The sequence below is a fragment of the Cotesia typhae genome, unplaced genomic scaffold, assembly GCF_013202065.1.
Source record: "Cotesia typhae breed Kobodo isofemale line unplaced genomic scaffold, CoteBio_Ctyphae contig_22, whole genome shotgun sequence".
Classification (NCBI taxonomy): domain Eukaryota; kingdom Metazoa; phylum Arthropoda; class Insecta; order Hymenoptera; family Braconidae; genus Cotesia; species Cotesia typhae.
Genome location: NW_027423728.1, coordinates 8,502,902 through 8,527,534, shown reverse-complemented (window position 1 = coordinate 8,527,534; position 24,633 = coordinate 8,502,902). Strand labels below are relative to the sequence as shown.

The following is a 24,633-nucleotide window of genomic DNA, read 5'->3' as shown; positions in this document are numbered from 1 at the left end:
ATATATAAATAAATGTGTGTAAGTCAGTGTGTTTGTATATAAATACGTGTAGAGAGACTCGTTCGATAAATTTACGGAGCTTATCCAACTAAACGCGGTGTCTCATTGGAAGCTCTGGCAAACTCAGTTGGCAATAAACTAAGTGGAGCGAAGGATAGAAAGATAGAGAGAGAGAGAGAGAGAGAGAGAGAGAGAGAGAGAGAGAGAGAGAGAGAGAGAGAGAAAGTGAAAGAGATAGAAACACAGATGACCGGAAATGTCTTGCAATTTTAAATGAAAGCAGTATAGTAAGTTATAATAATTGATATGCTTAAACTTGTGTAAGTAGCGTAAGTTGTGCGCCATTTCTCAAATTATCTTTTTGCCCTGAAACTCCTTTGAGTCCCTTTTGCTCCTTGGAGTCGCTTATTATCGTGATATTTGTCCTCGATGTCATAGTAATTGTAGTGGTAGATGTTTTGCTGATAAGTAAACCACGTTCGTCGTCCTCCTCTTCGAGTTTAGCTCTGGAATTAGCCGAAGCGATAGCTTTGCTAGATTTGAATCTGTCGGGGTCGGATTTATTTTTTTTCGGAAAGACGCTGTTTTCATTGTGCAAAGTTGCGTTAACGTCTTTTCCAGCTGCACAGGTGCAGGCTTTAAGAAAGCTCTTTTTGAAATTGTCACTGAGAAAAGCGTAAAGAATGGGATTCATAGCGCTGTTTGAATAGCTGAGAAATCCTGCTAAAAGAAAGGCAGTGATGCTTATCGAAGATTGACACTGTTTAGGCGGCTCATAAATCAGCGCTACTTGTGTGATCCAATAAGGAAGCCAGCAAAGGACATAAACAGTTATAACAGTCAATACAAGTTTAGTTACTTTTTTATGCGAGCGTTTTTTCTCCTTGGATCTATTTTTTGGACCAACTGTCCGGAGTTTTTTTATCACCAAAAAATAAAACACAAGAATAAAGGTGAGGGGAACAGCGAATGTTAAAAAAAATGTGTAGAGTGTAAATGTGGTTTGTCCACCGTGCATTTGATGTTCATCAAGCCCCCCCGTTTGATTTCCATGGGTTTTATTTTCTATGTTGTTGTCAGGCCAGTATATATTACAGCTTATCCCATTGTCGAATTCATTGACATTGGCGTACAGAACCACAGGTATCATAAACAGAGCGCTGGTAAACCACGCTGTCATTGATACGACCTTTGAGATAAATGGCGTTCGCATCTTAGTTGCCGAGATTGGATGACAAACTGCAATATACCGATCCGCACTCATTATAAAAAGAAATATACTGCTGGTGAATTGATTTATGCTCGTTGTTGTCATGTACGCTTTGCACATTATTTCTCCGAACGGCCAGTATCTCAAGCTCAGTGTCGTCACTAAAAATGGTATCCCGATAAGAAAACATTCGTCGGCAATTGCTAAATTAACTATGTACATATTTGTAACGGTTTGCATTTTAGAAAATCTCAGCACTACGTAGATTACTAGAGTATTGCCGAGCAATCCTACCACACAAACAATGGTATATATTACTTGATGGACGACTGCAACTATCCGTAAGTCAGTGCCGCAATTAAAATTAAGTGTGTCGTTAGTCGTGTTTAACGTCTCTTGGAGGAATTCCGTTGAATTCATGATGTTTTTTTTTTTTTTTGTTTTTTTTTACCAATCCAACAGTTTAATTGATGATTTTTAGGATTAACCACCTCCTACCGAATTAACTGCTGACTCATCTGGAGTCCTTTGAATCCTGAAACAGCAAAAGATGATCTTGACCTTAGAATAATATTTTAACATAATGTTTAGGTATACTTTAAAAGATAATACTAATTGAGGTAAATTTTTCGGGTGCCTCGAAATTACTTCATTTGCTCGAGAAATAAAAATTTTACTTTGAAATTAAATCGCTGAAAATAATCTATAAGGTTGAAAGTCTTCAATTGAATCGAATATATTTAAATAGAATAAATTACTCATCGTTAAGTCACTACTTAATCTTTATGCTATTTGTATAAATTAAACCAAATAAAAAAAATTACATTTAGTTTCGGTAGAAATTCTTGTTTTTCAATTTTACGAATATAATTTAATATTTTTTTTTATATTAAATTTAGATTTAATCATTTTATAAGAAATTTTAATATTAGTTTTAATACTAATTTATGTAATATGTAGTTGGGCTATTAATGAAACTTTGGGAGGAGCGATTGTCTTTGATCAAGTGATTCTATCCGTTATCCTGAGGCTCATAAGAAGCTTTGGTTATTATCAAAGCTAATGGTGTTACTTAAGATTTAATGGGCATCAGTTGTATAACAATTATCAATTATCTTACAGACTCGATAATTGAGTAACACAGTTGATACATTCTCAATTTAAAATTGTAAGTAGAGTTCCCTTTTTGAAATATCAAAAAAATTCACAAAACTTTTTAATAGTTAACTTTGAGAAGCTTATATAGTAGTAAGTTATATATAATTTAATAAGTGAAATTACATAATCATTATTAAATAATATTAAATTGGATTAGAATAATATATTAGAGCTGTAGGTGTATATTTGCTTTATAAGAAAGGTAAAACTTGATTAAGAGAATAAGGAAAATTTTATATTAAATCTCTAGATACATAATTAATTAATTAATTAATTTTTGACTTTTTTTATGACAGCAAAAAAAATTTTTTTTTTCAATAAAAAATTCGTGAAAAGCTTTGTACGTAATTATAAGCTGTATAAGATTGAAAATGGTAATAATGAACTGTGTGGTGGAGCTTTCGTTCATATCCGAGAGGGTCCTCGTATTTCAAAATTAATCAACAGCGAAATGTTCTTATAAAACAACATCGGGATTAGCCCTCTGATCCGAAGATCCTTCATAAAGGAACTAAACTACAATCACCAGGAGATAATGAACTCCCCACTGTTTCACAAAATATTTTCCGTCTCTCTCTTTACAGTCAAGCTATTAGATTCTACTTGAGTAGAGTCTAAGTCAGGAAACTAATATCACCTAGGTTGATAGGCGCTTATAGTTTTAAGGTTAATATCCTTCATATCCATCATAACTGCTTGCCGAAAATCCTGAGCTGGTTCACATAACCCTGGGGAAAATTGAAAGTACCGAGGAAATAAACTATGTGGTGAGATTTGCGCCGACCCTTTTCAGGATCGAGATACACTCCCGTCAAAGGAATACTCGCAAATTCAAAGTACCAAATGAACCTTGCTGTCTCCCGACTTTGTTGTAGAGCATTATTATTATTAACGAGCATAATTAAAAATAAAATTTTACCTTTTCAAAGCTGGCAAACAATTACGATGGGCTCTCAAGCTCTTTATTTATTTACAATTAAATTGGTTGTGTGCTTTACAGTGAATCACGTTATTTTTATCCGGTAAGCTCTTGGGTTTTGTCTAGGCTTTTAATGAGTTTTTAAGCTCGGGATTTGTCTGGAATTATTATATATTAATGCAATCATGAGCATAAATCCATGTGAGAGGCGTGATTGTAGAATAATTTAGCTGAATAGAGCCAAATCACATCATATAGATTAATCACAACCTAAATAGTCTCTAGAAATATATATGTATATATTTATTAAGGAGCATATAAATGTACCTAGCCCGTTTAATATTTTTTTTTTTATATTTCTTACAGAAAAAAAAAAAAAAATTAAATTGAAATTAATTCAAATATAATTAAGTTTTAATTTTTTTACAAGCCTTTATATCGTTCTTTATAATATATTATACAATTATTGATTATTAATATGATTTTAAAATTAATTTTGAGAGTGACAAAGTAACAATTTAATGGTAAAATAACAGATAAAATATTAATAAGATGATTTTAAAGCGGGTGCAGAATGTAGCTTATACACTTTTCGAGCTCAAGGCATGCAACAGTTGCCAATTACCGTAGACTCTTTGCTAAAATTTATTTCAATAATTTGACTTGAATTAAAAACATAGTTGTTTTTAAGAATCCCCCTCTTTTGCTGATTGATATCTCAAAAGATCTCTAAATCTAAATTCTTCTAGAGGTGACTTTTGAAAAGGAATGTGGGAAGTTTGGAGCGGAATGCAAGTAAATATGTCTCTGGATTTTGAGGTATTCATTAAATTAGTTCTTAAATTACTGAGCTGTGAGAGTAAGCTCATACTTTTTAAATGGCAAGATAATTAGTAAGATTCCAAATTTACAAACAAAACAATTATAGGGGCAATAATGTCGATTTTACCGAGATTTTTCACCCCTAACGTTTTCAACACTTACTTATGAGAAGTTCTGTGTTAAACTTTGAAATAAATAAACTTTAAGCTGCCGCTGTGCCTACAGTAAAAGCTTTTACGATGTGAAGAAGTATTAAAGCTTGATGATAGTTCATTATTACGGTATTATGTATATATGTTCTAGTTCTAGCTCTATATATTCAGAAGTAGACAAACGAAAAAAAAAAGTGTGATTCCCACAGGATATGATACGAAAACACAAAGGGTCGTTTATGAGATTGAACGTAAAACTGCAAAATGCTCTCGTGGGTCCGTAAACGATTGAGGAGAACGAATTATTTATAAAAGCTAAATAAAAATGGCAAAGTGGCCTCTTGGGTTACTAATATTTATTCATTCAATCATATTACAGTTTTTTTTTTTTTTTTTTTTTTTTTTTATTATTAAATACGAGACTCTTTGCATCATTTTATTTTTCATCTTCTCCACATTTTTTAATAAAATATTTTTGTTTTAGAGCTTCATTATTATAAATGAACTAGAAGACTGAGATATTAATTTTTTTGCTTGATATATATTCGCATAGAAAAAAATTTTATTTTATTAATAAAAAGTTTCATTACTCGGATAATGTTTTCCACTAATAGTTAAATGTTTTTAATAGAATTAATTAACAAAATTAATTCAGCTGTTATATTTAAGTACGTTAAACTATTATCATTCATAAGAATCTCAGCAATAAATCATAATAATTTTTTATGTTAATTAAAAAAGTTACAAAAAGCTTTTTATTACTTTTACAATAAAAACAAAAATAAATTTATAGGACAAATTTATCTTTGGATAGTAAAATTTTTTATGATTGTTAATATTAAAATATTAATTTTAGTAATCATTCCTAAATTTTTCCACTGTGTAACTGTGTGTAATTATGTAATCCAAATTTACGGTCATTTTAGGGATTCACCTTTAAAAAAATAAACATTACTGAAGATTAAACAACGCGAAGCAGATTTAAAACAGTTATCAATGTTTTTTTTTTTTTTTTTTTTTTTTTGTTTTTTTTTTTTTTTTGTTTTGTTTTTATGAGTTCCACGTGCAAACGATCTACATTTTATATCCGAGTTAGTAGAAGTTATGAAAAAAAAAAAAAAAAAAAAAAGTGTACACTGGGAGGAGTTGAATTCTACTGTGCGTGATGTCTTTATGCTCGCAATACAACGACCCTCCACGAATAACGATACTTGTTTTTCTCAACGGTTGAATAGAGTAGGTGGAGAAACAGCAAAAGTGATATGGAATGTTACAAACCAGCCCTTTATCCCTTTACTGCTTGCCAAGGTAGTTAGTTATGTAATATAAATAGTACAATCAATGTTATGCTTCTCTTAGAAATTTATAACAATAAATTCATTTTGGCTCGCGATGTAATAATAAAGCCATTTATATTTACGCCATATTTAAGAATTCGCTACTTTTAAAAAAAAATTCATATTTGATGTTAAAATTTTTTTCCTTATAAAATTATTTTTTTTTTTTTTTTTTTTTTTTTTTTTTTATTGCTTACAAATAAAAGATCAAAGATAACATACTTTAAGTATACATGCATCGTTACTTTGTTAAAGATACTCGTTAACTTGTCAAGTTTTTATATTAAAAATTAAATTAAATAAGGGTAGTCAATAATTTTATATTTATAAATTAAATTATTGAGAAAAAATGAAATTTTATCAAAATAAAAAATTTTAAATTAAAAAAAATATTTTTTTAATATTATTGACTGAAATTTTTTGCGTAATTTAATTTTTGCCTTAACTCTAAGGATAAAAATAAAGGAAGAGTGACTTTATAAAGCTTAATTATTTATTTAATATATACATGTATATATTACTAAAATAAGTCCAATATATAATCAACGTCATCGTATACTAAGGCTTTTTTTAGTTGAGTCCCTTTTCTCCCTAACGAACTCACGACACCTTAGCAATTTGTTCGACGTCGTTGCTTAGAAATAATTTACTAGTACTTTTATGAAAAAGCTTCGAAGATAAAACAAACAGATAGGATTTGATATATTGTCATAGCTATAAGAATAATGTTACGTGGATCAATTTTTCTAAAACAATGCTAACAATAATTATTCTTTGTATAAAAATGATTGATTATACCCGTGTAAAATAAATCATACGTCTTATAAGAAAATCCGAAGAAGGTTGACCCTGCACGCCATCCCTCAAACATTTTCAGCTCAAATATTTACAAATTTCTTCGTGAATTTATAAAATTTTTTATTTTATCAAGTTATAAAAATTTTTTTAGAATAGATTCAATAATATTTGTTTTAAAATGAAAACATAAAGAGAAATATAGTACAATGGGGTAATAAAATTTTTTTAAAAGAAAGCTTTATTTATGTATATAAATAAATTTGACGTATGTCGAATTAAATCATAAGTACAAGTTATTCTTGTATACAACGAAGAATATAAACAAAGAGAAGAAGATATATCAGTTATAAATATAAGGTGAAGATTAAGAATGAATAATAGGTGCAATTTGGTAGTTTTTTATTGGTCATAATTTATAATTACGATTGCTTACATGACGTATATTATTATGAGTTAACGGCGATGGTAAAAATGTTATAATCAATTAAATATTATTGTGTGCTTAACTAAAATGAAATTACCTCTTTTTAAATTTAATTTTATAATTTTATCACTTGCAAGGCATTTTTTATTTTATGTATAATTTTATTTAAAGCATAACTATAAAAAATATAAATAAAATAATTGATAGATTGCTTTTTATAAGTTAATTTATGAAACTCTTAACGATAAATAACAGTTATAAAAAATTTATTTATGTTTAAAACTTTTCTATTTCCGTTATTTTGCTTTATATCTTCACCATCTAAAAAGTGCAACACTAGATTATACTTTATATTAAGTTTTATGATCTATGAATTATTATGCAAAATGGACATTTCACACTACCCATCATATTAAATCGAATGACATATATTTTCAGCACCAAAACAAATAAACAAACAACTCTATTCATATTAGTAGTATCTCTTTATGTTTGCTTTTATGAATATCATAAATTTTTTTAATTTTTTTAAGTTGAAATTTAATTAAAAATCGATCTTTCTCAAAATATATAGACTTATTAAAGTTATATCCTGAAAAATTAGTTTTATTTAAATTTGCAAAGTTACCATCTTTTTAATTTTAAATTAAAATATAATGCAGAAACTTCCCGGTATTTTTAAGATCAAAGCTCTCGGAAATTAATCTATTAAAAAATTTTATTAATTTAATAAATTAGTGTTACTCTCATGTGAGTCACAAAATAAAAGATATAAAAAAAGAAAAAAATTGATTACTTATGGGAAATAATTTATTTAAAAATCTCCAACCGACGCTCGAATAAAAAATAAAAACAATTGGAGATAGATTGAGAAAACAATATAAATTTAATATGAAAAATTTTATCATTAGAATTTTACAATATTATTTTTTAAAATTAAATTAACGTTAATTTAATTAATTAATTATTATCACGTTTTTTTTTTTTTTTTTTTTTACATATTTATTACCACGCTCATGCATGTTCTATTTAATTTTTAACATTGTGTCAACTACATATTATCGGATTTAATTTTTTTTCAACTAATAAGTCATGAAAGTTATAATTATATTATTATAAAAATAAATCGCAAGCTAGATAAAAATAAAAAAAATATTTAAAAATTTATGTGTTTACAGTTTCAATTAATCGAATAAGTTAAACGCAATTTGTTGATGCATACGTAAATAAATATTAATAGTATTAGAGTAATCAGATTAATTTATTCAATTAATGAAAGTAAATAACAGACCAACTGTGTTTACATTAGTGTAATGGATTGATTTGTGCATCTAAATATATAATCGAAATTGACAATAGAAGATTGGAAATTGAAAACATTGTCAAAGGTCGCATCGGAGCAGAAGTCATGATATTGCAAGTTTTAGCATTGGTAAAACTGAACTACTCAACCAAAATATCCAGGCAATTTGTTATCATCAGTGTTTATGTCAATTTTGATATTTTGGAACATGAAAATAATTTTAATTTTTTTACAGTTAAATAAAATTACATATTGTGTTAAAGGAATAAGAAAAGTTTTTTTGTATCTTGATCCAAAATTCATCAACGCGAAATTTATTGTGGACATGTATTTATAAAACGGTAGCACTGACCTGCAATAAACTGTTATAAATTAACACACCAGTGAGCCGTGCTTATTATGATAGCTTGAATGAATGCCAGCATCCGAAACTATTGATAATAAATTTTTTTATTTTTTTAGTAATTAATTAAATATATATCAGTGAGAATTTTTACAGGATTTTTTTATTGAAAAATAAATGATGCAATCGTGAAGAAAAATGATTGCTTTTATTTCTTTTTTTTTTTTTTTTTTTTTTTAATTAGTCTTTCACACATTTTATCAGGAGCTGAAGCCACTGACCGGAAAGCTTCAATTAAAAATTTTTTTTCATGTAATCGCAGCCAATCTTTTAGAAGCAAAATAAAAAATTAGGAATTTACTTTAATTAAGTATTAAAGAACTTTAACGCTTAGAAGCTCGAAAGTTAAGCTTACATTTTTTTTTTTTTTTTTTTTTCTCGAAATTAGTTTTTATAGCTACTATTTTTATTTCACGTAATAAAAAACGTTCTGTTTTATGAGTTGAGAAATAAAATGGGGAAAAAAAAAAAAAAAAAACCTAGGTAAATTCAAATACACTCCTTTTATAATTAAAATAATCAGCTCAATAAATATAAATTGTAAAGATACAATTTTTTATTAAAAATTTTAATTGTTTTTTTAATTTTAAATAAAAGTGGAGGGAGAATTAAAACGAAATTAGTTAATTTTGTAAATTATTTCGTGCATGTCATTGAGTTACCAAGTTTACACAGCTACGTAACTGCATTCCAAAGCAATATTTACATATATGGAACCCATTGCTTATTAGATTTTATATAGATCAACTCCTCTGAGGGTTATCAACAAAGTCTCTTTAATGAATTGCAAATAAACTCCGAATGTAATGTTCTGTGTGACACACTCAAGTATAAATTTTAAGTGTTATTTATTTTAATACTATAATTATTGAGCCATGATTTTATTTTTTCTGCTACATCAAAAGATAATCAATTAATATAAATCTAAAATATAAATTTTACACATTGAAATCCCTCGATTGGAATTTATTTGGAATTGAATAATATAGATAAAAAAAATTCACTAAATAAAATTAATAAAAAAAAAGTTATAGGGAGATATTTTTAATTAAAGTGTTAAGTGAGGTGGGATTACTAGTGTCAGTCTCGTCTGACAGTCGTGAGCTTTTGTCCAGATATAACATATCGTCTTCGTGCCGGAGGGCAAGGTATAAAATCAAGCACGTGTGTTTTTGTAAAAAAAAATTATATTTATTCCTTTTACATCGAAAAAAAAATTTTATTTTTAATTTAGACGTTTTTAATTTAATTAAATTTGTTGAGACTGTATTTTTACGTAATAAATCGATTTTATGTTTACAAATTATTCAAATTATTAGATTTATAATCTCAATGTTGCGATATAAAGGATAATAATATATGCAAATATATAGCGAACAAAAACATTTGCAATATAGAAAACAGAGACGAATGAAAATGAGAATACTGGGTGATTATTTGAAGATTGGTCATTCATTTGAATAATATAATTTCCGTTCAATCTATTCTAATGATCGACTTTAGTAATGGAACTAAGAAGAATAAAAGTGACTAAAAATTCGATTTAATTATTTATATAATTAAAAAAATAAGTTAGAAAATTTTTTGATTAAATTAGTGGAAATTTTATTATTTTCTCGAGAAAAAATTTGTAAAAATAAAGCAAAGAAAATTCGTACGAGCTTATAAATAATTTATTTATTAATTATCGACAATCTATATAACCTCGCATTCTCTAGAATACCTGAGCCTTTGTATACAATTTCTAAAACAATGAATCATTGTATGGAGTAAGCTCAAGTTTCTAGTTTGCTTAGACAATACCGAAGCAACAGCCAACAATGTTTAGAATAATTATCGAAAATATTATCCTGCGCAGAGGGGATAATTGCTTTGAGGTAATGAGAATTACTTGTTATTGTTCAGCGCCATATTGCTTATATCAGTGATGAGCTTTCAAGTTTAAGGATTATCGTATCAGGTGTTGCGAGCTTGATGAGTCAACTGATATTAAAAACTATCATCAGTAAATCGTTTTAATCCTTGCATTAAAATAGCAATCATTAATATTTATGAGAAAAAATTTTCTTTACTTATAAATTGTATTTTTAAATTTGATACAATTTTTTACAGTGTGTCCCTGACGATTTAATTTATTTTGCAATTGAAAAATTCGTCAATCAATGATTTAAAAAAATGAAATTTGTCAATGAAAAAGTTATTTTCAATTAAACTATTTTAATGCTTCTTTAGTTAATTATTTAATAGTGTGATTAATTTTTTTTTAATAGATTTTGTCAATAGATTTCTAGGAACGTTGTTATTTGTAGCTTAAAATTATACTGAGAGAAATACTTTACAGACTCGAGTGTATGCATTATTGATGTGAAGATAATTAAGGTTATTGGATCCAATAAAATCTTTTTCTAAAAAAATTTATTGATGGAAGTCGACGACATTTCTGTAGCCTCTTTTATTCGGTTGATGCGAACAGCGCGTAATATGTTTAATTTTATTATATTCAGTAAAAATTTTAATGCAACAGATGTATTTGGGTCATTTCACGTAAAACCGATTATTTAAAAATTCATTGATGTAAATATTTTATCTTTGACTCTGATTTAAATATGAATGTAAATATAAAATTACTGCGGCATTTTAAATAATTATAGTCATTTAACTAGAAATTAATTAAAAAAAGTCGTTCAATCATAGTTGTAATTAAATCAACTTTCATTATGGCACTCACGAATAATGAAATATAAAATTTTAATACAAAATTATATTGAAGAGAAACGGTACTTTGAAAGGGAGCTAAAAAAGTTTTTTGTCAGTTTTTTTTTAGTGGACCAAAAATTTATTTTAAAATTTCTTTCGGGGGATAATTAATAAAAAAGGGGAAGAAAGAATCTCTGTCACTCACTGTGATGTATAGCTCCAAAATTGCTTACTGAAAATAATTAAAAAAGAAAGAAACAGAAAAAAATTCCATAGCTACGTGAGTGTCCGAAACAATCGAGGAACATAAGTTGAAATTAGCTGTGCTAACATGAGCTGCTTGTTTTATTGTTTGTAAAAATGTAATTAATTAGTGCACTTTTGACCGGATATGAAATTTAAAAAAAAAAAAAAAAAAGAGTATTCCCTACACGGAGAAAAGTTTGAAAACTTTGCCAAACACATTGCGCAGGACAGTAATTTTAATTTTGTGCTCTTGTTGTGTAATATACTATTTTTAGGAAATGAAACGCTCTGTAAAAAATAAAAGGCGGCATGAATTTTTAAAATCAAGGAAATTTTCTGATTTTATTTTGTATTGGCTTGAAACGTTATACAGTGAAATTTGAGTACATAAAGTTATTTTGCTGCGGTGAAGCATTGAAAAGTACAGAAGTGAAATTACATTCTTCTGTAACATGTCTTCGATGAAATAGAAACCTTGGGAAGTTATGAAGAGAAATAAGAAAAAAATAATAATAGCAAGCATTCAGCAGCATAAAATATGCAAGTAAATTTTTACTTCAGAGTGACTTTTAAACTCGGTTAAAAAGTAAACCCTTTTTTTGCAAGCATTCAAGTGGACAATATTGCTTTTTTCTTTTGTAACCTTTTACACCATAAAACGATCGATTCTCAATCATGATTTCCGTATTTGAACTAAACCTGAATCTATCTCAACTATTCTTCCAATTTCTACACCTTGTTTGCTAAACTTTGGTTTTTATATCAGGACTGTAAGAACCCGTAAGGCAAACGGAAACGTCAAAGTGACTGAGAGAAAGTGCTGTACAGCGAATAGAATGTTTTATGGGCATCTTGGGATTGGGGATCTAATAACTCAGAGTTTGCGACGCAGGAAATGTGACGATACGCTTCTCACTCTCTCGGCTCGAGATATTACATAAAAAATATACATTTACATACATGTATATCAATGCACTGTATAAAGTATTCTCATAAACACAATTATGCTCACAAGAATAACGATTTTTTTTTTTTTTTTTTTTTTAAATCGATTTAAGCGTAAAAAATATCGGAATAAATCATTTTAGATTTTACAATATTATCTTTTTTTTTTGTAAATAAATTTATTAAATAAAAGTTGTTTATTTTTTAATCTTATAAATATATATAATTTATACCCTTTGAGTAATTCCCATAACTTTGACAAGAAAAGTTAAATTATGATTGAGGCTCTAAAGTATCATAAAAAATTCAACGATCGTAACTATTTTAAGGAATTTGAATATATTTTTTATGTGATGAATTTTAATATAAATTTGGGTATTTTGTATGAAATTTAAAGGCATAATTTAACATTTAAGTTACTCAGTTATTCTTAAATTATACTAATAGGATAAAAAAAAAAAAAAAAAAAAACCGTTGATCGCTATAAAATGTATATTAAATGAATATTTCATTGCAAAATTATTTATTAGTATTACACGCAAGTACAATGAAAAATTGATTGATACGTTTATTTATATATGAAAAGGAAACAGAGCAATAACGTTGAAAAGATAATTAAAGTCGCGGTGATTTTACCCGTAATTTTATGTAATAATTTCATCCCTCAGTTGATTACTATTACATCGTCGGCTAATTGGATTGTCGTCCTATCCTAGATGATAATGATAATGATGGCCTCGATAAACTGTTTCACCAAGTGCCCAGAATACAATAATAACGCTCAAGTGAACGAAAGGAGACTGAAATCGATTTTAATACTAGAGCAATCTAATTATTTAACTGTGTATTTTACTTGAGATTTTCAACACTATTATTGTATTACATAAGATTTTTTCTTTGATTAATTATTAATTTGTGCCAGAGAGTTTTGAGCAAATCATGATAAAAAAAATTAAGATTTTTTCCATTTACATGTATTTTTAATTAAAAAAAAAAAAAATAATTTCAATGTTTGTTTTAATTATTGTATTTCACGATGCAGATACATATGTTTGTAGCAAATAATTTTCACAAGTGAAAAAAAAAAATTCTAAAACTAATAAATTTTTCTTGGCTTAATTAAATTGTCTTATGACAATGAAACTCTTGTAAATTTTTTTCTGGCTCAAGAATTTAATCTTGTGTATTTATTAATAATTCTTTTGTAATTAATAGAATTAAAATTTCTCTTGGATGTTACAATGAAGTTTGGAACCTGCATTAAACTTGTAATTAATATAGACATTATTGATTTTGATGAAGGGACATCGTATAGTTAAGTTACATTACACATATATTATAATGGACCTGATCTAGAATATGATTTTTTAATTAGGCATTTTGGTTGATATTGATATTACTAAGTGAATCAGATATACTATACCGTAGAAGCAACTCTTGTGTAAACTTAAAATCGATAGTGTTATTATTGAGAAAAATGTTAGACGAAGACGGTGATCTCAGCATTGTATATGGTACACATAAGAGATTTGATACGATTGACAAGGAGGAAAATAAAATAATATTCGAGAAGGAAGGCCAAATCCAAGGTATCGAGAATATAAAGGTTGGGATTACAGTGACAAATAACTTTGATCCTCAATATTTTCTTTATCTGGATAAAAAAAAATAATTACGAATTTTTTAATCATAAGAAAAGTCAAATTTTGAAAAAAATTAATTAATTTTTACTCACTAAAATAAAATTTATAAGCCTCTTCCCCTTATAGTATTTATAAATTCTATAAAAAAAAAAACTCAGATTTAATGTTGCGAGTGTTAATAAAAATAAAATATAAATTTATATTGTTCTAAAGGTCAAAATGAAAATAACAAAAATAAAAAATACATCAACAGAGAAAAAATCTATAAAAGTATATAGTAAAAGTAAACTGAGATTTTTCGTATCTCGTCTATTATACTGTATGAATTCTATTACAGTAAATTGAGCTGAAAAGGCCTGAAGCTCGGATTAAAAGAACGAATCGCTATACCGGCTTCATATCTTTACATAAACCTCCGGTATTATTATCTAACCCTTGTTATTACCATTTATTCCAAAAAATCAATCATGTTAAGTTAAGTTCTATTGTCAGTGAAATTACAGATTACCCACTATTGTTAGTTTAATTAGCATATTTCAACAGAATTAAATAGTCTAACTTTTTCAATAATATCTCTGATAAAGATGGTAATTTCTTTAAAGTTCAAAACTAACAGTCGATATCTTTTATTTTACCTTTATCTGTAAAGTTCTAACAAGATAAGTAACTATTACTAATTTATATTTTATTTTAATAAATTTTTATTAAAAAGTAAGTGGTAAAATTTTAAAAACTAAAATTTCAATCAATTGATCGAAAATAAATTTACTTATAATATTTAATTTTTCTCATTAAATTAAACGTGAAATAAAATATTCATAATTACTTTGACTGGAAAAAAAAAAAAAAAAAAAAAAAAAAACGTATTCGCTCCGGATGCAGAATTTAATTTAAATAGACCTCCAGAAACACTAAGTGACAGAGTGAAGTTGGATTTAAAATATATAATAAATTCCCGTTTTATTTTTTACATTCAGAGTTTGTATTTATATGATAAATATTAAAAGTCAATTAACTATATTTTAAAATATTTGTATATTTTCGTTTGAAGCCTGATTTTAATTGACGGCTTCAATTACAATTTTTCGATAAAATATTTTACTAAAAAAATTTTTATCCGTCAATTTGTCTAAATAATATTTAAAAAAAAAAAAAAAAAAAAAAAAAAAAAAAAGAAAATTGTATACTTTGTTTTTAATTTAATAAACCAGGGTTCGGCAGATTAACAAATAAACAGAAACAAGTATGAAAAAGCTGAGTAATTATTTAGTTTTTCACCTCCTGAGATATAATAACTATTACTCTTGACAAATGAAAAAGACATGAGGAACCGGGAAAACCTTTAGCAGAATTTTTTTTCTTAAATAAAATTTCATCACAACAGAGCATTTTCTAGAGATTCAATGTGATATTTCCGGTTCGTTATACTCTCTACTCTTAGCTCAATGTATCAGTCACCCCTCTGAGATTTATCTTCTCCCCATGTACTTTCAGAGCATCAAGCCTAAATCGTACGATACGCCCCTTTGTGATTTGTCGTTGGTGATTCTTGATTTGAGAAACAAAGAATCGGTAACTCAAATTAAATTTTATTATTATTTTAAATAAAAATCTCATTACTCAATCATCACTCATATCGATTTAATTTAACTAAACAATAAAAAGCTTTAATAAAGATAAACATTTAACCTTTGAAGACCATAAAGATTTAATCGGTCTGCATCGGACTTTTATTGCATTTATTATGCATGACAGTTTTCAGATAATCATTCTAAATATTAATGATTTTATCTGTTAATGGAGTCGTTAAGTAAAAGGATTAATCAAATAAAAACATTATTGATCATAAGGGGTTTCATTAATAAATAAAAAGGTCATCGCTCAATCGCTGAAAGGATTAATTCAGGATTTATTGATTACGTAATTAGTTTTCTCTAATAATATCTCGATAAATCATTACTTGGATAGTCAATTTTATCAGCAGTACTACTAAATATATTTGCAGACGGTAAATTATTAAGAAAATAATTTATTGAGATTGATTTCAATTGCAGAACAATATTCTTTTCAAGTATTTTTTTATTTACACATCTTAACAATGTGTTCCGTTATTTATGTAAAGCCGCCTGAGAACTTTGAACACCTTTCTTTACGCGTGTATGAACGATTGCTGGATCTTGCCCTTAATTTATCAAAAGAAAGTAGCTAGCTGGACATCAATCTCTTTCTTCAGCTTCATCAATTTTTTTTTTTTTTTCATCCTTACAAACCATATTACTTCTTTAATTACTCTCTATATTCTAACAAGCCATTTTTACCCACTCTTATTTTCGCTCACTTGTTCTGTAAATCCTATAACTTATTTCGGTCTAATTCATTTTATATATCAAATTTGCCACTAATATTTCGAACCTTCTTTTGAATGTTTTTTTTTTTTTTTTTTTTTTTTTTTGTACTTTGAACAAGACATTTGAATTTTAAAATCGCTTTCTTCTCTATTTATGAATCTAACCTTTCAAGAATTAACACTTAAATAGCATATTGAAAATTCTGCAAATAATTGTACGTGTACAAAATCCAATATACTGACATAAAACGTGACTGGAAATAATTGAAAACTTTTTTAACCAATAACAATCGTCCGTAATTTTATATTGTCCATAGAAATAATTACTTAAAAAAAAAAAAAAAAAAAAAAACAAAAAGAATGTTACTTTTTTATTTCCGGCAATGAAAATAAATAATTTTAGAAAATTTGGAAGTATAGTTTTTTCTACAGAGACTTGCTCGATAAATAAATAATTACTTACTGTTCCAGTAACTTTTATTTAAGCTTTAAAAATAAATTTCTAGAATTTAGATTTGAAGAATTTGTTAACGAATCGTTTAATATTTAGATAGGTGGAGGTATTTAAAATGTAAAACTTTAAATTTATTCAACTGACGTTTAATTTGTTTAAAACTTGTATATACATTTTTTAATTCATTCATAAAAGTTTTTTTTTAATTAATTTAAATACATTCTACATTTTATTATATAATTTCTATCACTTTTATTTGATATTAATAAATTAATAATTTATTATTTTAATTTTTAAAGCACTTGATTTGATATTTTTTAAACATAAAAAAATTTTAATTAAAAAAATAAATAAAAAATTGAACTCATCACACGAGAAAGACCTCTTAATATTATAAATGCATTGAAACAATGAAATATATTCAAAAGTATGCTAAATCCAACCAATGATAGTGTAAAAAAGAGACTAATTTTTAGTTTTTTTATTGAACTTTATTTTTTTTTTTTTTTTTTAAATTGCGATATTACTTTTAGAGATGTGAGAGAGTATTCTATACAAAGTACTAATTTGAATACAAAAACTTGAATCTTATAGCGATTCCTCGAGGATATTCTCATCCAATTAAAAAGGTAAAAAGGTAAAGGCGTTCTTTTATACACATATATACGGCAGACTGAATCGAATATTCACTCCTTTTAAAATCGACTTAATCAGTATGAAAATATTGTATTTCATGATGTCATCGAAATGTTGACAAAGGAAAAAAATTTTCTTTAGTTTGCAAAAATTCAAGGTAATAATCATATAAAAAAAGGATTCGAGGAATTAATTTCTTTTTTTTTTTGCACCAATTTAATTCACGCCTTGTAAAATAATATTTTCACACTGAATATCACGATTGTGGTTAAGCGGATGTTCGACCCGCTCTGTAAAATACAGATATGCTAATGCGTAAAATAGTATTAACTCTAATACACGCTGGAGCTCATATAAAACTCCTTGAAAATTTTTTAAACCTCTCGTAAAAAACAAAAAATTAGCATGTAATCGATGAAAATACAACATTCTATTCCCACAAGAAGCATGAAAAAAATAAAAAAATTTCACATAATTGATTTTATTAGTATCCTTTTTTCGTTTTATTTTTTTAAGCTGATAATAGTCGTTATAACAGAGTCATTTTACACCTTCTCTACCTTAAAAACCGTAATAACAACTTTTTTAATGCTTAATAAACTGTAAGTTATTTTTAAATTGGACTTTTAATTATATATCAATAAAAACAAGGTAAAACTTTAATGATAATTATCATTTCATACACATATACCGTGTGCAATATTAAAGCGAGCAATTCGATTAAAGATTAAAGGTAAAACTTTTTATCTAGTTTAATTTCCCATCGAGAATAATAAAAAAAAATTTCTGGCTTACAACTTATTCATGATTGGTTTATTCCAATATTATTCTTTTAACATATAGAAAAATAAAATAAATACTTTATACGGATATTATTGCGACAAAAAATTTTCTCGGGCATAAAAAATATACAAGAGTAGATGAAAAAATTTTTTTCTCAGAGAATCATTGTTTTAAAAACAATAACATTTTTTTATTATTTTAATTCCCCGTCAATCGACGCAGCTTTTTAGCGTTCTATAAATATTTTTGTGGAAAAACTCAACTTGTTAAAATAATTCAGTCATTGGAATATTTTTATAAACATGAATACTTGAAAAAAATTTTTACAAACAATTGAAACCGTATACATGAGAAAAAAAAATAATACGACTGTAGTATGTTGAAATTATATAGGTTTGCTGTGTTGAAATACCAGTGAGTGCTATGCAACACACAACTAACTACTTTCATCAGATATAGTAACGACTCAGTACTGTGCTTCACTACTATCCTGGCACAGTAAAAATTTTTATTTTCAACAAACTACCTTCCACTGTGAAATTCAGTGACCACTGGATTACTTTGTCTCATCTTATATTATAAATATATATAAAAAAAAAATTGAATTTTTAATCAAATCAATCGATTTGACTTGACTTTCAGCATTCGACGCAGTTTCTAAAAATAAAGTTGATATGAGTTTTAAATCGATAGGTAAAGCAATTCAACAGAATAATTTTTTTTTTTTTTTTTTAATCATTAAATCATTTTTTTTCTTTGATATAAATTCGTTTATTTATTTTGTTGAAGATAAAAATTTCAATAATTTATCAAAATAGACGTCGATTGATTAAAGACTTAATGATTATTAAAGTAGCTCAGCAAATGTTAATTATAGCCATATCAGATAATCTGATTCATTAGTATTGCATGACCCGATAAACGGAAGACGTTGAGAAGACTATCAATCGCTCAAAATTTTTTCTTAATTAATTTACTTAGATTTTATCATGTGCTTTTCATCATGAATTAATTGATCCATTCACCAGAACTTCACGTGGATATGTTAATTCTTGGATTACCAACCAGAGCCATATATTTATTTTAGACTTTAAATTATTGATTAAAATAATCTAAGTAAAATTAATTACTCAAAAAAATTTTTTTTAATTTAATTTAATAATCTCGTGCTTATTTATCGTAAAAAAAATTTTTTTTTTTTAAAATCAATATCATTAATTTGTCAACATAAAAAATTTTTTTGTGACATATCACCCCAAATAATTATTTACCCAGATTAAATCAAATGATACTATTTAAACAGTCATCGTTTATTGATTTGTTTATTATTTACCCTTGACAGCGTCATATTCGAGTCCACATTTACCGCTTCCATTGAATCCAATAAATTATTGTTATTGTATTCATATTCACACTACCTTCGGTGTAATACAAACATAATAAATAAAATAACCAAAGTACAATTTATTTGTAAGCAACGGCCAGAAAAATAAAATTGACAAAAAAGAACTTTTTATGTCGGATATCTTTTTTACCTTGCTTCACCTACGGATCGTGTATGAAATAAAATTTGTTATTGCGATTGTCTGAATTTATGTAGCTTCATATAAAGCAGGGTTAAGCAAGTATATAAGTATATTTGACCAAATATCGCACATAAAAAAAATTTACTTGAATCAAGAAAATAATTTTGAAGAATTTCATTTTGATTTGAGTTAAAAAATTTTTCCAGGTCTAAGCAAATTTTAATTAATTCAAGAATTTTTCGTCTTGATTCTATTAATTTTTTTTTTTTTTTTTTTTTTTTTCAGTGCGTAAAATAACTCCGTAAAATTATCCATTACAATACGAGAAAATTCATTTGTAGTCCGAGCGTGTAATAAATTATTTTTGGCGCGAGACACTACTTCGTCTCTTGATACAGTTAAAACAAAGTAACATGTATACAAAATGATAAAATAAGCATGACAATGATTGCAAAAGTTTGATATAAGCATGTTAAGTTAGTTTTTGAACTATAGTCACTTGAAATAACGAGATTATGTTAAGTTATGTGCATGATCTAGTTGTTATCAATGGAGCGATTCGTGTAGAAATTGTTTATCAAATCATTGTAATTTAAAGAAAATAATGTGAGTACTGAGCAAGGCTGGAAGATTGAAAAAAAATCACTTTTTTTGTTAAAAAAAAAAAAAAAAAGGTAATTTTAATGAAAATCCTGATTAATTTTTAACTGATAAAAAAAAAAAAAAAATAAAAAAATAAAAGCATTTTTAGTGGCCTAAAGTAATAATCAAAGTTTCATAGCAACAATTTTTATTACAGGACAACATTAAAAAGGCTCATCACTATTTTCAGTTAAGTGCGAATAAAAAAGCATTATTTTTCATGAGTTTTTAGATGATGCACACATTTATGTATTATGAAAAACGACCTTAAAGTTTGCTCTTATAAAACAAAATAAATTTTTAAAAAACGACAAGTCCGTAAATTGCCTTCTCTCATGCTTCGTCCAGGCAAATACCGCACTATAAAATAAAATACTAACAGCACTCACTTTTAAGCCTATTTATGTTTTAACTAATTGCCTAAATACATCAGGCCTGTAATCAACATAAATACTGTTTAAAAAATTTTCAAGCTAAAAATTAACGAATCATCTTAAAAAAAAAAAAAAAAAAAAATACATTTGTTTATCCTTAACTCTAAAATAAAAAAACTATTTATTTTTTCAATAATATTTTTTTCTTTGAATTCATACCTGTCAAATAAATATAGAATATGTACATTTCATTCATTATTTATTATCCTTATGTATCTTGTTGAAGCTTTTTTAGCCCCTTTGTCTTTTAATATATTTACTCAAATGAATTATGAAAATTTTTATTTACATGAATTTTTGTAAAAACACGTCTGCCGAATTAAATAAAAATATCAAAAATTGATTATTAAAAAATATGTTTAAACTTCCTGATTAAATTAAGTAACATTTAACTGTTAATTGGCTTCAGTATAAAATATTTAAATGTTTATAAAACCGATTTTTTTAATGAGGTAATTATTTTTTACCATTAAATTTCGGGGGTGTATAAAAGACAGCTACTTTAACTAAAGGTACAGGAATACTCAAGAGAAATTTAACTCACGCGAGAAATATTTCACCATCTCAAGTGAGCAATTCACTATTTTTTACCTTTAAGTAAACTTGGTGAGCTTCAAAGTACTTTTTTCGATATCAAGGTTTTATTTCACAAGTTTCTTATGCTAGCAAGTACTTTTTGTAACATTTTTATCTGTCGCCTGAATTATACTGTAACATTATTTTTTTTTATTTCTCGATCAGTTAATTCAATTAATTACTTTCTAGACATTACCAATATTTTTTTTAATGAATTTAATTATTAAAAAAATAGATTAATAATTAAAGAACAGAAAATAATTTATTTGAACCGAAAAAAAGTTATCTTGTGACATTTTAGTGACTTGACGAATTGATGATGGACGATATGATTGACAGAAGAGATTGACAATAAAAAAAAAAAAAAAAATGAAGAAATAAATATAAAGATAAGGGTGAATCGGTCAAATTCATAGGTAACACGAGTGTATGCAGGTCATGGCGCATGTCATGCCCACGAGTAGGGTGCGGCAGCTTTTCAAACAGTTGAGCAGGGCGGATCCATCCCTCCTTCACTTCATCACACACTGTCCTGTTCTACAAAGTCCGCGTGTATAAAGAAAATTAAAAAAAAGAGAGACCGAGTTTCGGATACTTTCGTGCGTAACAAAATTACGTCTTGGGATACGGTTCATAGCTAAAGGTAAACGAAACATGTGTTTGTTAAACTTGGAAACAAAAAAATAAAATTACACCAATAACAAACTCTTGGTCAAAATAGAAAAACTTTTATAAGTAGTATAACTCTATATACGATCATACTTTCAAATAACCATAACAATTTCAGTGATAATGATAATAGATCTAACACTACAGTAAAATATCCTATTTTAGATACATTAAGCCTACTTTTATACTCTTTTAAACTCATTATAAAGTTACTTTTACTTGTAAATAACAAGACAAACATTTTATACGATCGTATTTATTAGTATTTATTAAATTCTAAATAATAAATTTTTCTTGGCTTAAATAATTTTAAAATTCTCTTTAAAACTCTTTAAAATTATTTTGGAGGTTTAATCATTTTTTTCTTAATTTAAATTTAATTTTTTTTCAGATATTAAAACAAAACTTAAAATTGTAATCAGCGTTACAATTTTGAAAATGGTACTTTTACCCAATTATCATTCTAATTGTAAGTCGCAAAGTTAAATAGGTTAATAAAATTGGAGTGTTTCGAAATTGATTTCTATTTTTTTTTTTTTTTTTTTTTTTTTTTAATCATCATTAAATATTATTTTTTTAAATGTTACAAATGTTAAGAATGAAGAATAAAAATATTGGGTCACAGCAAAAAGTATTTAAAGTCAATCATAAGTCTGACATACAATAATAAAGTGATAAAATAATTTTTTAAATTTTAATTATCAATGTGTGATTAACCAAAAGAGTATTTATAAGGATTACGTCAAACATTAACCGATGCAAAGAGCAAGTGTTGAAAATATGCAGATCATCAACTCGGAAAATCGATTAGAGTGCCGTTGCTCTACTGCAAAATCGATTCCAAATAGGCACGTGACCACCGTAACAACCTGATGCACGTTCTTGGCTCTCACTCATTCTCGCTTTCTCGTGTTTTACACGCACTACGATATTTCTATTCTCTACAAATAATTATTTCGATTTATTTTTTTTATAAGCTAATGTTAAAGAGAAAATACGCTTGTATCACTTTTTTATATTTTATTCGAAAATTTTTGTCCGTCACTCAACAATAATATAAAATCTGAAGGACAAAAGGATTTAGAAATAAAGTTTAAAAATAAGTTGAATAAATTCAAAGGATTGTTTTTTATTTTTTATAATCGTATGATAAATAAATTCTGTCTTTCATTCTTATATTATTGTGTACTGCTAAATATGGGGAAAAAAAAAAAAAAAATTATTTATTTTCTCGTTGACAGACAATATAATTTTTTTTATCTTTAATTTTATTGTAATTTTCAATTATAAAAAATTGTAATATTAAATAAAAAAAATAGTTTGTTATCGTAACATATGTCTCTTTTATTGAATTAACATATGATTCAACTGTGTCTTGTGCGCGCTTGTAAAAAGATTGAATAAAATATTATTTAGACGAAAAAATTAATAAATAAAAAATTTAAATATATTTTAATAATTAAATTAAATTCCTTATAATATATGAAAAAGAAATTCCATAATTTTAATCGTAATAATAAATGCCACTCCAAACTGATAATGGTGGCGCTAATCAAATTATTCGGCTCTAATTCGTTAAATTTTTTTTTTTTTATTTCTGACAATTTCATAGCACTTAACGATTCTATTTGATTAAATTTTTTTTTTTAAGAATTAAAAAAAATTTACGACTGATAAAGTATGATTTTTACATGAATTAAACGTAATTAAAAAGAAAAATATATATTTAATGATTAAATAAAAATGATTAGCAAGAAAAAAAGAGTTACCTCAAGTTATACTAAAGGCTAGTGGCGTTCTTCTGAAGATCATGAAGATTAAAATGTTTTATGACACGATAAAAAAAAATTAATTTTCTCACTGGCATTAAATAAAATTAAATAAAAATATTAATACGTGTGTCAATTACAAATTACATATGCGAGAGTTTAAAAAAAAAAAATTTCTAAATAATAAATAAAGTTTTACGAGCGCGTTTTTTGCACCAGAGCGACGAACTTGAAAGAACAATTTAACAGTTACGATTGCGAGATCATGCGGGATACTGTGGGGTGTTATGAACGTCAGGATGCCGACGACTCAAGAAAGCTTGGAAGCGCAAGCGCATGTTCGTTAACTATAGACTTGTATCATATTAGTTCAAAGTTAAATTATAGCTTTGTATGACAACTACATATGCTTCTGTTTATCTTGCAATTGATAAATGAATTAGATACAACCGTAAAAATTATAAGATTATCTTTTATTTGTTGAGGATAAATAAAAAAAATTAACTGATTGATTCTAGGGAAATTAAAACGGGGATGAAATACACGCGAGAGGATATCTGTTGATGCAACAACCTGTATGATCGGTTAGAGATCGGATCTGTTGCTTCGATTGATTAACTTGACAAAAAAAAAATTGTTTTTTTCAATCTTTACTTATGTAAATTCATGAATTTATAGTTTTAAATGGATAAATTTTAACAAAAACTTTAAATATATATTTTTCTAATAGTCTACTTTTT

At 26.3% G+C, this 24,633-nt stretch overlaps 1 protein-coding gene across 1 annotated transcript; it reads right to left on the bottom strand.

Annotated features, from left to right (window-relative positions):
* Nucleotides 1-44: 44 nt before the first annotated feature.
* LOC141538539 (somatostatin receptor type 2) lies at nt 45-24,147 on the bottom strand. The gene is made up of 2 exons (XM_074260078.1): nt 23,894-24,147; nt 45-1,745 (listed from the first exon to the last, which is right to left on the bottom strand). The coding sequence occupies exon 2, from the start codon at nt 1,628-1,630 to the stop codon at nt 311-313; it is 1,320 nt and encodes a 439-aa protein (XP_074116179.1). The 5' UTR covers nt 1,631-1,745; nt 23,894-24,147; the 3' UTR covers nt 45-310.
* Nucleotides 24,148-24,633: the final 486 nt, after the last annotated feature.